The sequence below is a fragment of the Podarcis filfolensis genome (assembly GCF_964270895.1).
Source record: "Podarcis filfolensis genome assembly, chromosome: 6".
In the NCBI taxonomy this organism is placed as follows: domain Eukaryota; kingdom Metazoa; phylum Chordata; class Lepidosauria; order Squamata; family Lacertidae; genus Podarcis; species Podarcis filfolensis.
This window is the reverse complement of record NC_139609.1, coordinates 50,230,335-50,243,924: the sequence shown is the minus strand read 5'-3', so window position 1 is coordinate 50,243,924 and position 13,590 is coordinate 50,230,335. Positions and strand designations below refer to the sequence as shown.

The following is a 13,590-nucleotide window of genomic DNA, read 5'->3' as shown; positions in this document are numbered from 1 at the left end:
GGGTTGTTTTACTCTGTTCTCTTTTTGCAATCAGTGTTGTAAGTACTTTACAAATTCAGCATTTGTTTCCAGTTTTCCCCTCCTGAGTCACCCTCAAATGCACTTAAGGTTTTTGCCTCATACTGGCTTAACGAAACAAATAAATATTTGTCATATGGACTTATTCAGTATTAAACAGTTATTGGCATGATTTTCAACTGCTGTCCCAAGTGCATACCTTCAGTTCCTTTAGAGAGTTTATTTACTATACATTAGGCATAAATGCCTGATTGGTAATGAAAGGTAAGAGGAGAAGCCTTGGCAACAAAAGCCTGGAAACTTTTCTTTGAGCCTAAACACAGATTTCAAGTGCCCGTAGCCTGTGATTCTGTGCATACTTAGAGGATGCACAGATTGTGTCTTGTTTGGAGGGAAACAAAGCACAAGTGCTGGGTTGCATGTATTGCTAACCCATCTGCTCCAGGGTTTATTTCCCTGTTTGACTAAGATCGGAGTCAAGTGGGAGAGCTTGAGCTGCATGTGCCAACACACAGCTTATGGACAGCATGGTTAAGCAAGCCATAGCTTGTGCCTTAGCACTGTATCAAAATGTGGTCCCTGCCATTTAGGAGTTCTTTTTCTGAATTATTCTTAAAACAAAGTATTTCTGCCAGAATCAATTATGCTTATTAAATACATTTATTGAAGGCTAAATTCACATGCACATAAAGTTGGATGGGCAACTTTTTTGGCCCTAAGAGCCAGAGGTAGTGGTGGTAGATCAGGGACCACATACTCATTTGCACACGTACACACAGACACATTCATTCCCCATAACCTTCCCCCTTCCCACCAATGTCTGTCTGTCTGTCTGTCTGTCTGTCTGTCTGTCTGTCTCTCTCTCTCTCTCTCACTCACTCACACACACACACACATCAAACACAAACACACTTTTATCTCAGCATGAGAGGAGACATGCAATGGTATTTTAAAAAAAATCCATATACAGTTGTACCTTGGAAGTCGAACGGAATCCGTTCCGGAAGTCCATTCGACTTCCAAAACATTTGGAAACGTTGGCTCCTTCAGCTAATCGGAAGCTGCAGAAGCCCCGTCGGACTTTCGGGTTCCAAAAGAATGTTTGAAAACTGGAACACTCACTTCTGGGTTTCGATTGTTTGGGAGCTGGAACATTTGACTCCCAAGGCGTTTGGGATCCAAGGTATGACTGTATCCCTTTATCTCCCCACTCCACTCCCTATCTCTGGCAAGTGCTTACTTCTGCTGTCCCTCGTTTGGATTGTCTTTCTTCACTGCAGTGCTGAGTTCCATTCTGATCTTGCTGACTCTTGCTACATCTTGCTGTTGTCTTTCTTCTCTTTTGATCATCGAGTGTGCAAGGTAAAGTGTTGTATAGATGCTCTACCTGGCACATCTATGGTTGGAGGAAGCAAAGAGTAGGGTAGACAGAAGTGGCAACGTTGGCTCAGTTCTGTAAAGGAGGGGTGTTTTCTTTGATTGTTTTTTTTTAAGTAATGGGTGGTTAGCAAAAGTGAAGTTGCTTTGGTGGCAGGGACGGTACCAAATGCAGCTGTGGCCATGGCAAATTTAGTGGCAGAGGCGGTTGGTAAATTTGACAGGAGTAGAAAACTGAGAGGCATCCAGCTGGCCACATGGGGCAGGGGGACAACTATATGTAGCCTGTGTTTCGCTCTTTGTGGTGTAAATGTATTATATATTTTTATTGGGGATATTCAGGAGGACGTGTCGCCTTCTGTATTGTTTACATATTTGCTGGGGTCATTTTTAGAGAAGTCATGGGACTATCCCAGAGTTATTGTGACCTTTTGTCATGGATGAATGTATACTGGGAAGGAATATATTTTATATTGACACTTGGCAGAAACAAGCATTTCAGAAATAGGGATCCTTTAAATAGAAATATGTACTCCATGTTCCTTCACTTTCACTCATCTTTTTGTGTGAATAGTACAGGAGTTTGTTTTCAAAACCTGCCTACTTGATTATGGATGTAAAATCCATATTTCTTTGGAATTACCCATTTCTTAGTAAGGTGAACACTCAGCTCTGAATAAAGATACTCTGCTTAATGAAAACGTATATTGATTTTCAACAAATCTGCTCTTGAAAGTTCATGAAATTCCAAACTGCTAATCCTAAGCAGTGTTACTGGACTCTTGCTCCATGACCTCAAAGCCACTTTGCACATAGGTACACTGCAATTTATTGACATACATGTAACATTGGTGGAACACATATGTGTTTACCACAGCATGTATTATGTGCCAGGGAGTTGGAGATTTAGCCACTGTTCCTTGCCACATGTATATTTGATAGGAAATGTCCTGGCTCCCACCCAACACATACAGACAGAAGTTATTACTTGCAGGTAAGAAATAGATATTTATTCTGGCAAAGTAATGTTACTGACTTGGTAGTCATGATTCAGGAGTTCAGGAGCAGGGCAAGAAGTTCAGAACTAGGTGGAAGGTGATGAAGATGTCCCATCAAGGTTCCGCTTTCCTCCTGCCAAGCTTTTAAAGACAAGGCATGCCATGTTCCCTTGTGAGATTCTCTCACTTGTGGGAATGCCAAAATTGCAAGCTCGTGCTCTCTCAGGACAAGAGGTCTGATCTCACCAAAGGGGGTGCTTGGTTCTAGGCAACAAGATTGCACCTTCCTATTCTGGTTCTGCTTTAGTTGTTTCTGTCTCCGGTTCAGCCTCCCTCCTCAGCTGATCAAAATCCTCTCCAGCCTCCACTGCGGCTTAGCATTCCACAGGAATGTCAGAGGGGAGAGCCAGCATCTCTGCTCCCCTTTCCAAAGTGACTGAAGTTGGGGTGGAAAGATGAGCTCCCCATCTTCTCCAACCTACGTTCCTACAATTCAGCCCCTGCTTCCCATTTCTTCCTTATTTCTCGGAATTTGCCAACTCAAGCCTGATCCGGACAGTGCTGCAGGGCTCATGACAGCAAAGAATGTATGATGTGGCCCTAAAACTAAGTGTAAAAGGAAAGTAAGTAAGAGTTTTGTCCAACTAAATAATTACAAATGTGGAATGACTTCTGCTCGCACAATGGAACTTTCCTGTTCTCCCCCCATATACTCCCAAGAGTTGGGGAACTCCCAGACCTGATCTGGGGGTGCCTGGGGAGGGGAGAGGTAGAAGAAGTTGCATTTTATATGTGGAAGTCCTTCCACTTGTGCTCAGTGATTTAGTCGGGCACAACCCTAAGTAGCGACATTTAAAAGGACATTAGCAAATGTTGGATATTCAGTGAACTTTTAAAAGCAGTTCCTTCGTGCAATTAGTTTTACTCTTTCTTCTCTATAGTTAATGGGGGGAAATATAATTGTCCATAAAGTTTACATAGGTTAGGTCTGGCAAAGGCGAACGACTTCATAGCCCAGTTGCAGGACTAAATGAAATGAGAAACCAACTTGATAGGCTGCAGTGTGCCTCTTAGAAGCTGTTGCATGCTTTAAAGTTTCATATTTACTTTTATGCTCCTCCCAGCAATATATTTTGTGTATTGTCAAAGAGGACTTCTGCCTGCTTAACACTAATATTCAGGGTTAGATACTTAAGTGAAAATTGAGAGGAAAGGACTTCAGAACTGAATACTGAACATAAAAGACCTGCTTCTGAAGTTAATTATTTGCTCACCCAAGAACTAACATTTCACATAAGGGTTAAATCCAGCATTTCCACAAGCAAAATTCTGCTCCTGGGATGCTTCTGCTGGCAAATTATTTTCATTGTTTCCCCCTATAGTTGTGGGGATACTCTGGAACAGTGTGGGAGGTGGTGAGGAGGCTGCAAAGGAAAAGTTGTCTATGAAAATGGCCTGCCCCCATTCCCCCCAGTGGGAGTCTTTGCTGGATTGCAGTCCTATCCGTGAACAGAAGGAACCCTTCTGTTCATGGAAAGGCAACTCAGGATCCAGTCCTGTGATGTTAGTTGGCTTTGTGTGTACCAGTTGCATAAATGTGTTCCAGATTAGGTTTGCCTCTACATAGACATCTTATAGTCTATGTTCATTGTGATGATGTCACTTCATTCCAAGAGATTAAAGCCCACTAATGTTACCCTCGGGATATTTATGTTGGAGAATGTGCCCTATGAGAAATTGATGTTTTATAGCTTTTGAAGGCAAAAAGAGAGCAAAAGAGAGCAAGTGCTTAGCTATTTGTTCCTTATGCCAGTAGAGGGCACTGCTGCTATATATTATTGCATTTGGAATCCCTGATGACAAGTTGAAACCTGTGAAAAATTGCTTAGAGCAGTTGGGGAGTGGGCTTGCAGCCCTTGCTATAAAGTTGTTGGAGCCTTCCTATTCCCTTCTGTTAGCTTGAAAGTGGATTCCCATATGCATCTAGAAAGCTGTCTTGGACATTGTGTGACCGAGCTTTCTAGTCTTCTAAGGGAGGCTCCCCTTTGAAGGGACATAAATAGCTTTTGTGAGGATGGGTAGACTTCTGGTAGCTGTAAGGGCTTGATGTGCTAGAGTAAGCCAAACCCTCAAGCCTCTGTACTTGCTACATTTGCTCGTTAGAATTGTATCTTGCTTGTGCCCACTTCTCTTTCTCCTTGCCTCTATATGTGCCACTAATATGCCTCCTGTGCGCATCAGTGGAGGCATAGTAAGCAAGTGGAATCGTGCAGTTCCCACCCCAATGCATTAGTGCAATTTCAAATAATGCTCAAATTAAGAGTGAAACCCTTGGTTGCAAGGCTCTGTGTTTGGGACTGAATCAAGACTGAAAAAGATGCCTGTACTGTCAGGCATCTTTTTGTTTTGAGAAATGAACAATCCTCTACATGTTTATTCAGAAGAAATAGCATAGGTTTTAAAGGGGCTTACTTCTAGGTAAACAGGTACAGGATTGTAGCCTTAGTCAATAATGTTTGTTTCATAATTTGAAAATAGTGTAAGGGATAATGAATATGCTTATAGATTTAGATTCCCGCAAACTGTCAACATATTCAAAAGAATCATTTGGAAACATTAATTCAGTATTCCATTTGATCTTAATGGTCAGTTTTTATATTCCCACACCTAGCAGAATTATCTGTTGTTTCTCTCCTTCTTTCTCTACTTTTTTTTAAAAAAAATACATTTAGAATTACATTCTTCCCAACATTACTGTCAGTGAAGAGCAGTATATCTTTGTCACACATGTCCCAAAAGGGATGCTTTCCATAAGAGATTCCCTTTCAGCCTTGAGCTGACTTGGAAATCTTTTAACTACAGAAACTTTTCAATGAAAATTGAATTGAAGAGGGAAGGCAGCTGCCTCATAATACTAAGATTAATAAAATAACTGCTGCCATTTATGAGGTGCTCTGGTACTGGAAATAGCCCAGTAAACCGACATAACTGTAAGCTTGCCAATCCCATGAGAGCATGATACCTTGCCTCTGTGCCTGACATTAACAGGTGGGTGGAAATATTCCAAGAAGTGGTTGGGAGGAAATGACAGATACCTTCTCAGGTCTGCCTTTTTCCAGGGTTTTGAGCAAGAATTCATGGCTAAACTGTGTGGGCAGCTCCTATTTCTGAAGGGTTATTCATGAGAGGTTTAGTGACAGGTTTGACTAGAGAAATGGAAGTGTTATTTATACTGAATCACAAGAGATGCTCTGTGAAGGTGTATGGGCAAATAAACAATACAGAACTCTCAATTCTTGCAGGGCTTTCATGGTTTTATTGAGCTTCTTCTGTGACCTCAAACATCTCTTAGTTCATTTGTGATGAATATGTGTGTGTGTTTGTACACGCACTTATTCATTTATAAGATTTCTTACCTACCCTTCACCATAAAGTCCTAAGGTGGGTGACAGCACTCAAATATACAATTATAGAACCAAAGAAAACCACCACAATTATAAAATACATAAAACTATTCAAATATGGAATGGAAGAGTATAAATTATGCAAAAGAGGTAGGCACCACAAAACAAAATAACTTAACTGTCAAATGCAAGAGTAATGATATGCAGCTTCAGCTTTCAACATTCTGTGCGCTGAAGACACTAGATGCACATACATGTGTGACCTTTCAGTAGGTGGGTGGGACCAACAAACCTGTCAAATGTCTTTCCTGTGAAGATCTCATGCTCAGTTTTCCTATAAGCCTCATGCTTTTGCAAATCTCTGCTGGAACAGAACACCCTATTATTATACTGTTGATTGAATAGATGGTGGTTGCTACCAAGTGAAGCTGACACTTCCCCCTGCTTATTGGGGCTTATACAGGAACTCTGCAACATGAACAGCTGATGTAGAAGAGACTTGGTGACTTACCGCAGGGCTTCCAGATATTTGTTGCTAATCCTCATGGTACTCTGATCAGATAAAACATTTCTCTGCATTTACACTTCTGGATGACATAGGATGTTATTCTTCTCATTAGATCATGTCTTTCCCAAGTGCTAATTTGAAAGGCCACATTGTGGTTTGGTTTTCATACTCAGTACGGTGCAAGGAATGTGGTTCTTTTTGAAAATGTTCCAGCTCTATTTGTCTAGGGCTGGAGTAGTTTGCTTCCTTGTCATCTGCTCTTGTTTAATAGTCTCACAGCCATGCTGCTTACAGAGCTGACTGGTAACTCGCAGAGCCTGGTCTCTGGCTTTTTTAAAATGTCCAAACTTTTCCCATGAAGCAGATCCTTTTCTGCTCTGAGATCATGCTCCCATTTGTGGGAATTTTCTTTCATTTGAGTTTCTTGGCCTCTTGTCAGAGCTGCAGTGGGCTTGCTTAGTTTTTCAGCTCGCAGGCTTTCAAACCAAGTATCTCTGTCAAACGACCCTTAAGCCAAGGAGGACAGCTCTGACCCTGAACTTTAGCCCTGAACTGTGGCTTTTTTATTCCTAAAATGCAAGTGTCTTGATTTGTGGATCTGTTTTTACTTTATTATTTATTACACCATAGGTCACTGGGTTTATGGAAGCACAAGTCTAATGTGTTTGTAATTTTTAGTTTAGAAATATTGCATGCTGCTTTTGGTCTCTGTATGTCATGCCTTTTTCTCTCTGCAAAGTATGTTCACTCCCAGCTTGGGGCAATGATCATGTAAGGCAGCGGAGGGCCAGGAACATCTTACAACTTGCAGTTCAAAGTTACAGCTGTTGTGAGTCAGCCAGCCAAGGCCTGCATCCATGAGGGCAATAGTAGAAAACCAGAGGCATTGACTGGATCTGTTCAGTGTCAGCTTTCATTGAATAAATGTCTTGTTGAAGCCCTTGTAATGAAGAGAGAAGTGGGGCACTGCCACTTCATACAGAAAGGGTGTCTGGGAGAGCTCTTAGTCACCAGATAGTTTAGTTTATCTCCCCTGTTTCGCTCTTCTTTCTTGTGCTTCAGTCTTGCTTGCTGCTTGTTCATATTGTCAGCGGAATTGAGACAGGCAAGCTTTATCTGTGTAAAGCTGTCAAGAATGAAATCGCTGACAATTTTCTAGGCAGCTGAGCCAGAAGATTTTAAGTTTTGGGAGATTTTGGCTGCAAAAATCCTTTCTGAGAAACTGAGAAGCATTGTTGCCTTTATGGGAAGAACGTTCATTTGAGAGATGCCTGGCATTGTCAAAGTTTAAGGAAAATCTTCCTTGATTCATAGGGGACTATTAAATTTGGGATAAACATTACTATTTTAAGAAGCTGATGTTTGACCTGCTCTTGTACTTGACAAAGGGATCTAATGATTTCATATCTCCTCTTTGGGCATATCCCTAAGAAATTTGTAGTACACACATGCAACATGCACATTTGCATGTTTATTTAATTTGCTTTCACTCCTTGTGCTTTCCTTCCTCACCTTTTACAGTTCACAGAATCACATATTTTATTTCTACATAACTTGCAACTACTGCTTACATTTCAAAAACTAGTTACAAACCATTTGTGATTCTGCATAAACCTGATTTGGAATAATTGCCATGGGTATCCAAAGAATTAAAAAAATATTACATTGAACAATAATAACAGTTGCAAAATGGTTCTTTACTTCATTCACAAGGGTCCTAGGAAGCCCAAGGCCTTACCAACTGAATTGGCTGAGCATCTTTTGGGTTCTGAAACACACACCAATAAACAGTTAAAATTATTGTTCTTTATCAACCAGTTTGAGATACAATACCTCAGTGAATCCTCTCTGTTTACCTGTATATTCCTTCAGGCAAAGATGGAATGAATGAACCAGGCTGTACAGGGAACTTCAAAAAAAAGAATAAGTTCTCACATATGTGTCTCTGTGTGTGCAGATGTAGGCATGACCTGTGTATCTCACTATGTGGGAAGAGCATCATGTGGTAACTATAAGAGATGTATTTTGCTAGATGACAGCTCTTGGATTTTGAGAAATGTGTTTTTAAACTCTGAATTTTAAAACTCTGTTTGTGGAATCAAAAACTTTTTTTTTAAAATGGGACAATATGAGTTTTCATGCTTTCTTTAGAGCATGGGTAGGCAAACTAAGGCCCAGGGGCCGGATCCGGCCCAATCGCCTTCTAAATCCGGCCCGTGGAAGGTCCAGGAATCAGTATATTTTTACATGAGTAGAGTGTTGCTTTTATTTAAAATGCATCTCTGGGTTATTTGTGGGGCCTGTCTGGTGTTTTTACATGAGTAGAACGTGTGCTTTTATTTAAAATGCATCTCTGAGTTATTTGTGAGGCATAGGAATTCGTTCATTCCCCCCCCCCCATATAGTCCGGCACCCCACAAAGTCCGAGGGACAGTGGACCGTCTCCCTGCTGAAAATGTTTGCTGATCCCTGCTTTAGAGCCTTCAGGGTCTACTTGGATGGCTGCCATCTTTTGTTGGCGAAGCAGTTTTGTGAGCTTGCAAAAACCTGGTGTTGTGTTTTTTTTTGCAGGGGTTACCCTTCAAAGCAAGTAAGGAACATGCTAGAATAGCTTTCACCAATCTCACAGTGTCTATGTGCGTGTGAGTGTACACAGTAAATTTAGGTTGAAGCAACTCTGCATCTTTATAAACTTAATGACTCCCATCTTTCAATGCATTTTTAACATAAAAGAATTGCTTTAGGTCCATATGCTTCTCAGTTGGGCCTCACAGGCGCACCTCCAACTTTTGTGGTCCATGGGGGTAATTTAGTGAAACACACACAGAGTAAGACTTTGTAAAGCAATCTCATTTTAAGGAGGTAGTTTATTAAAGTAGAAAATCCAGAATTTATTGGAAATGCTTTTTACAATCAGATGTTTCCGGCTGCTGGATCCTGTTGCTGCTTTCCTTCAGTAAAGGGAATAAAAATGCACCATGGGCCCCTTTCTTCTGTCAGTTTGGACAGGCAACCTGACTGAGGCTCAATCCATAAGTTAACTTGCTAGTAGCTTCCAGTCCCCCTGTTTCAATTCTGCCGTGTCCCTCTTTTCAAAAACATAATACATGGTATATATACTTCAGTGGGTTTGTGTGTGTGTGTGTGAGAGAGAGAGAGAGAGAGAACACAGAGCACTGGATTGTGTCAGCAGGCCCTATCCTCATAAACAGAACAGATCCTGTGTGTGTACAGTTTGTATGTATGTAGAATCTGGCAGGGATTGCTCTCCAGTACCTGTACTAGCATGGTTTGCTCCCCGATTATGTTGCCTCAAAAGGGCTGTTGTTTCTGCACCTTTGCAGAGTTGTCACTGCAGTTGGTAAGTCATCTCACATTCCTGAGCACTGCAAAAGTATGGCTGATGGAATACTTGGAAAGGTTTTATTTGTATCTGCACATTGTGTGGCTGCTTGTGCTTTTGTAAGTTTTATGTAATGTGGAATAGAGCAATTGGAATTGAATGAACTTTGGACCATACCTGAGCAAATGATTAAAGTATCTACATCCCTGTTAGATGTTAAGACTCTCTTAACAGGTTGCCTTTTTATTTCTCTTGAAAGCAGAGTACTATGAACAGTAGAATAAATAAAGGAACAGTTCCACCTGATGACAATGTGAATAAATAATTTTGTAGCATGTGTTTCAGTGCAGTTGGCAGCATTCAGTTCATTTTGAACAAAGGTCCATAAATGTGGTAATAACTCTGGAGGAGGTGTGGGTGACTGCCAAAAAGCCCTGAGTGACTGATGCAGGGCATTCATACCCCAGACAAATAAGAAGCACCAAAGCAAGACAGGATGCTCAGTAGTTGATGGAATTCCACATTATTATTATTTTCAGATACGAATCTGAACAAGGGTCCTGAAACTGATGGGTGCAGTCCACAGACTGGCTGGGTGCTTTTGTGTGGGTGTGTATTGAGCAACCCCAAACTGGCTCTAAGCCTGGGAACAAGAAGAATAAGCCTTCCTTGTGAACTGTTAGTAGCTAGAGCAGTTCCTCATAGCTCCTACTATTGGAGTGGGGGAAGAAAAGGGGTAATGCATATATGGTGTGGTGTCCCCATGCAATTTTAATAGGAAGTGGTTATATTAGGCTGCAGGGACCAGTGAAGTGGACAAAGCTACCTCTTGACAGATTACTGCACACATTTTCTTGACTATGCTCTAATAACCATATTTACTACCAGCTAGCTTACTACGTGTGTGTGTGTGTGTGTGTGTGTGTGTGAGAGAGAGAGAGAGAGAGAGAGAGAGAGTCTGTGTGTGTGTTTATCCTTTTAATAGTGGGGTGTCAGTGAATGGATAAAATATTGTGGTCCTATCACTGCAAAAGAAACAAAACATACATGCAAAATTGTTACATGTGATTTTGACAAATGTATTCTGAGGGACTCAAATTTCAGATTGGAAAAGCAGACTTAATAAAGACTTTTAACAGCAATCTCAATATTAAATTTTCTCAGTGTGTTCAGGAATTAACTGTTGCTAGTTGGATGTTTGCTTTTCATTATTTTCCATATCAACTGCAAGCAGATTATTTGCAAAGGACCATATTTGAGTAGACCTTTGTTTCAGGTTGCTACTGAATCAATGATGTATGCAGAATTGGTTCTGTGTGAAGGAGGAGTTTCTCAGATCAACACATTTGCACAATAATACATAAGTAACTTCTAGACGTTAACAGCTAGAATTCTTCCTAATGTTCTCACTTGTGAATTAAAGCTTTATTTTGTGCTTCTAATAATGTCGTGTTAGGTGTAACACAGTTAAAAAGCTGTGTGTATGCATATGCATTTCCTGTATATGCTTCAATCTTAGTATTTCTGTGAACTAAATCCAATTTGGAATGGAGAAGGGAATTTGGCAGTAGACTTAGCATTGACTGCATGAAATAGCAGGGCACTGGTCCATGAAGCAACACATCATGTGTTAATCATGCTTTTTAAAGAATTTATTCACAGATAATGGTGTGTGTATAGGAGTTCTAGGAATAGCCACAATCTAGTTAATGTTGTTGTGTCAAGTGGGCTTTACGTCTAGAGCAGATATGCATGATAGATGTTGACACTACAAAAAGTATTACTTCATTGAGTTTGTGAATTACAATGTGAGGTTGGAGAAACTACCTTTATCAGTAGGAGCTACTAGCTGGAATTTTGTTCTTTGTTCTTTGATCTTGTGATCTTATTTTTGAGATGGAATCAAAGTATTGAACACCTTACATAACACTGATCTGATTTGCATGCAACACTGAATAAACTTTGTTTTAATGTGAATGAGCAAATGTATGGACTCCCTGATCGACGATTGTGCTCCTCCTTTGGTCCTCCTGCTGTTACACTATCTGGGGCTAAGCCATGGTTTGGCTCTGCATTAGGTGAATGTACCAGTTTTGATAATACATTTCTTCATTGTTGTCCAGTGTGTGCACTTCTTTAAAGGAGCCACCAGATTAGTGTTGGTCCATCACTATATTTGGCTTGGGATTACCTGCAGTATGTAATACAAAAACTGCATCAATCTTTTATTAAACTTCAAGTATCTCTGCGGGGCCTGTGGTTTATTTTGTGATTCTCAGAACTCTTTGCAATACAGCATACAATCTGTACATACAAGTCTAAACCTTTGGAATAAAAATGGTTTATTGCTAAACATGATTCTGCTGAAATCATTATTCCTTTGGACACAGAATATGTCCAAATGGCTTCAGGGATATTGCAAGGAAAAAGAAAGTGGGAAATGAGTCTTATAAAACATAGAATATATTGGGATCTAAGTCAAACTTGGGAAAATTCACATAATAAAAGTGTCCATCCCTTCCCTCCCAGCTTCCATCCACTGTTGTTGTGGGTTCCTTCTGGTTTTAGGTTTCACCATGTTGCTTGCCCTTTTTTGGAAATAGGGAATTATGAATGATCTTGAATTTTATCAGTTGAATTCTGTATCTGTCAACTAGCTTCCACAATCTTTCTCTCCATGATCTTTCTATTACATTGTGAAGTTAAACCATGGGCAGTGTTGAAACAAAACGTCCTTAGACTCAAGAGGCCATATAATTCCAGTAGTGATTTTAAACAGCTATGCTTGTGGTGGCATTTGCTCTTAATGCACATGTTATCTCTAACATAGTCCTTGCTTCTCTTTCATATGTATTAGATACCTTCTTCTACTCACATGATGGAATGTAGCACTTGGGTATTCTATGACACAGTAATTTGCTAACCTGTTTGACTAGTGCACTTCATTCTCTCTGTCACAGCATAGGAATAACTCAGAAAAGAAACTGCAAGACATTTGAATAATAATTATGAGGCATTAGGAGCTCCTCAAAGGCAGCATGAAGCTTGCTCCCTACTGAATTTCTGCTGTGGGACAAAAATTAGGTTCTTTTAGGACTGCCTACCCCCTTCCTGGAAGGAATATAATTCTGGGCCAGAAGTATTTTTAATGTTTCACTCCAGTGTGATTGATCAGCTGCACATGTAGCACAAAAAATGCCGTGGTTAGAGTTTCTTTGCTGAATGTGTAGCCAGTACACTGATTTTATTGAGGAAGAGGAAATAGGAGCCTCTTGTAAACAAGTAACGGATTTATATGACAAGGGAAAAATGAACTTGTACTCTTGTGTTACAGATTCAGTGGTTCTTTCCTCTGACTCCGTTGGACGTTCAATAGGCTCAGGTACAACAATCCCTCCCCCTCCCTTCCCCCTCTCATAAAAAGACTGCCATTTAATTTATATGTGACAGCCATGTTGGGAGGCAGAGAAGAGGCTGTCAAGCCTAGTTCAGGATTAACCTTCAAAGTAGCCCTTGAAAGAAATCTAGCAGATGAACTCTCTGTCTTCAAAAGGGAATTACTTAAAATTACTTTGTGTGCCATGGCAACTCAAAGCCACTTAGAGTGGAACTGCTTGTTTTCTTGTGTTGCATTTTTAGTGCTTCAGTTGTGAATTTGACTAAGCATTTGTTCTAAGTGGCGGACACATTAGATGCAGGGTGATACTATATTGCAGCGATAGGGAGCCTGCTGCCTCTGGATATTACTGGACTTCAGCTTCCATTAGCCCTATCTAGCATGATCAATGGTCAGAGATGATGGAAGTTTAATTCAGCAAAATCTAGAGTGCCACAGATTCCCCATTCCTGCTTTATTGTGTTCCTTGCCACCTCTCCACATTCCTCAAATCAGCTGACCTGTTGATTGCACAACGGATCCACATTGCACAAATGGTATTCCTC

General features: G+C 40.6%; 1 protein-coding gene and 1 long non-coding RNA gene across 12 annotated transcripts in view; one reads left to right on the top strand and one right to left on the bottom strand.

Moving 5' to 3' along the window:
- ST3GAL3 (ST3 beta-galactoside alpha-2,3-sialyltransferase 3) overlaps nucleotides 1-13,590 on the top strand; it is a 179,318-nt gene that overhangs the window by 27,475 nt on the left and 138,253 nt on the right. For 7 of the 11 annotated variants that reach the window (XR_014549473.1, XR_014549474.1, XM_083619930.1 and 4 more), the window contains exon 3: nucleotides 12,983-13,030. The exons of the other annotated variants lie outside the window; for them this stretch is intronic. Coding sequence is in view for 5 of the 7 variants with exons in the window: in XM_083619930.1 (XP_083476056.1) it covers nucleotides 12,983-13,030 (48 nt within the window). In the remaining 2 variants the exon portion in view is untranslated. The remainder of the gene's footprint in view (nucleotides 1-12,982; nucleotides 13,031-13,590) is intronic. 11 annotated transcript variants of the gene reach the window in all.
- The window catches only part of LOC310765208, a 133,351-nt gene that overhangs the window by 102,395 nt on the left and 17,366 nt on the right, over nucleotides 1-13,590 (bottom strand). The window lies entirely within an intron of this gene.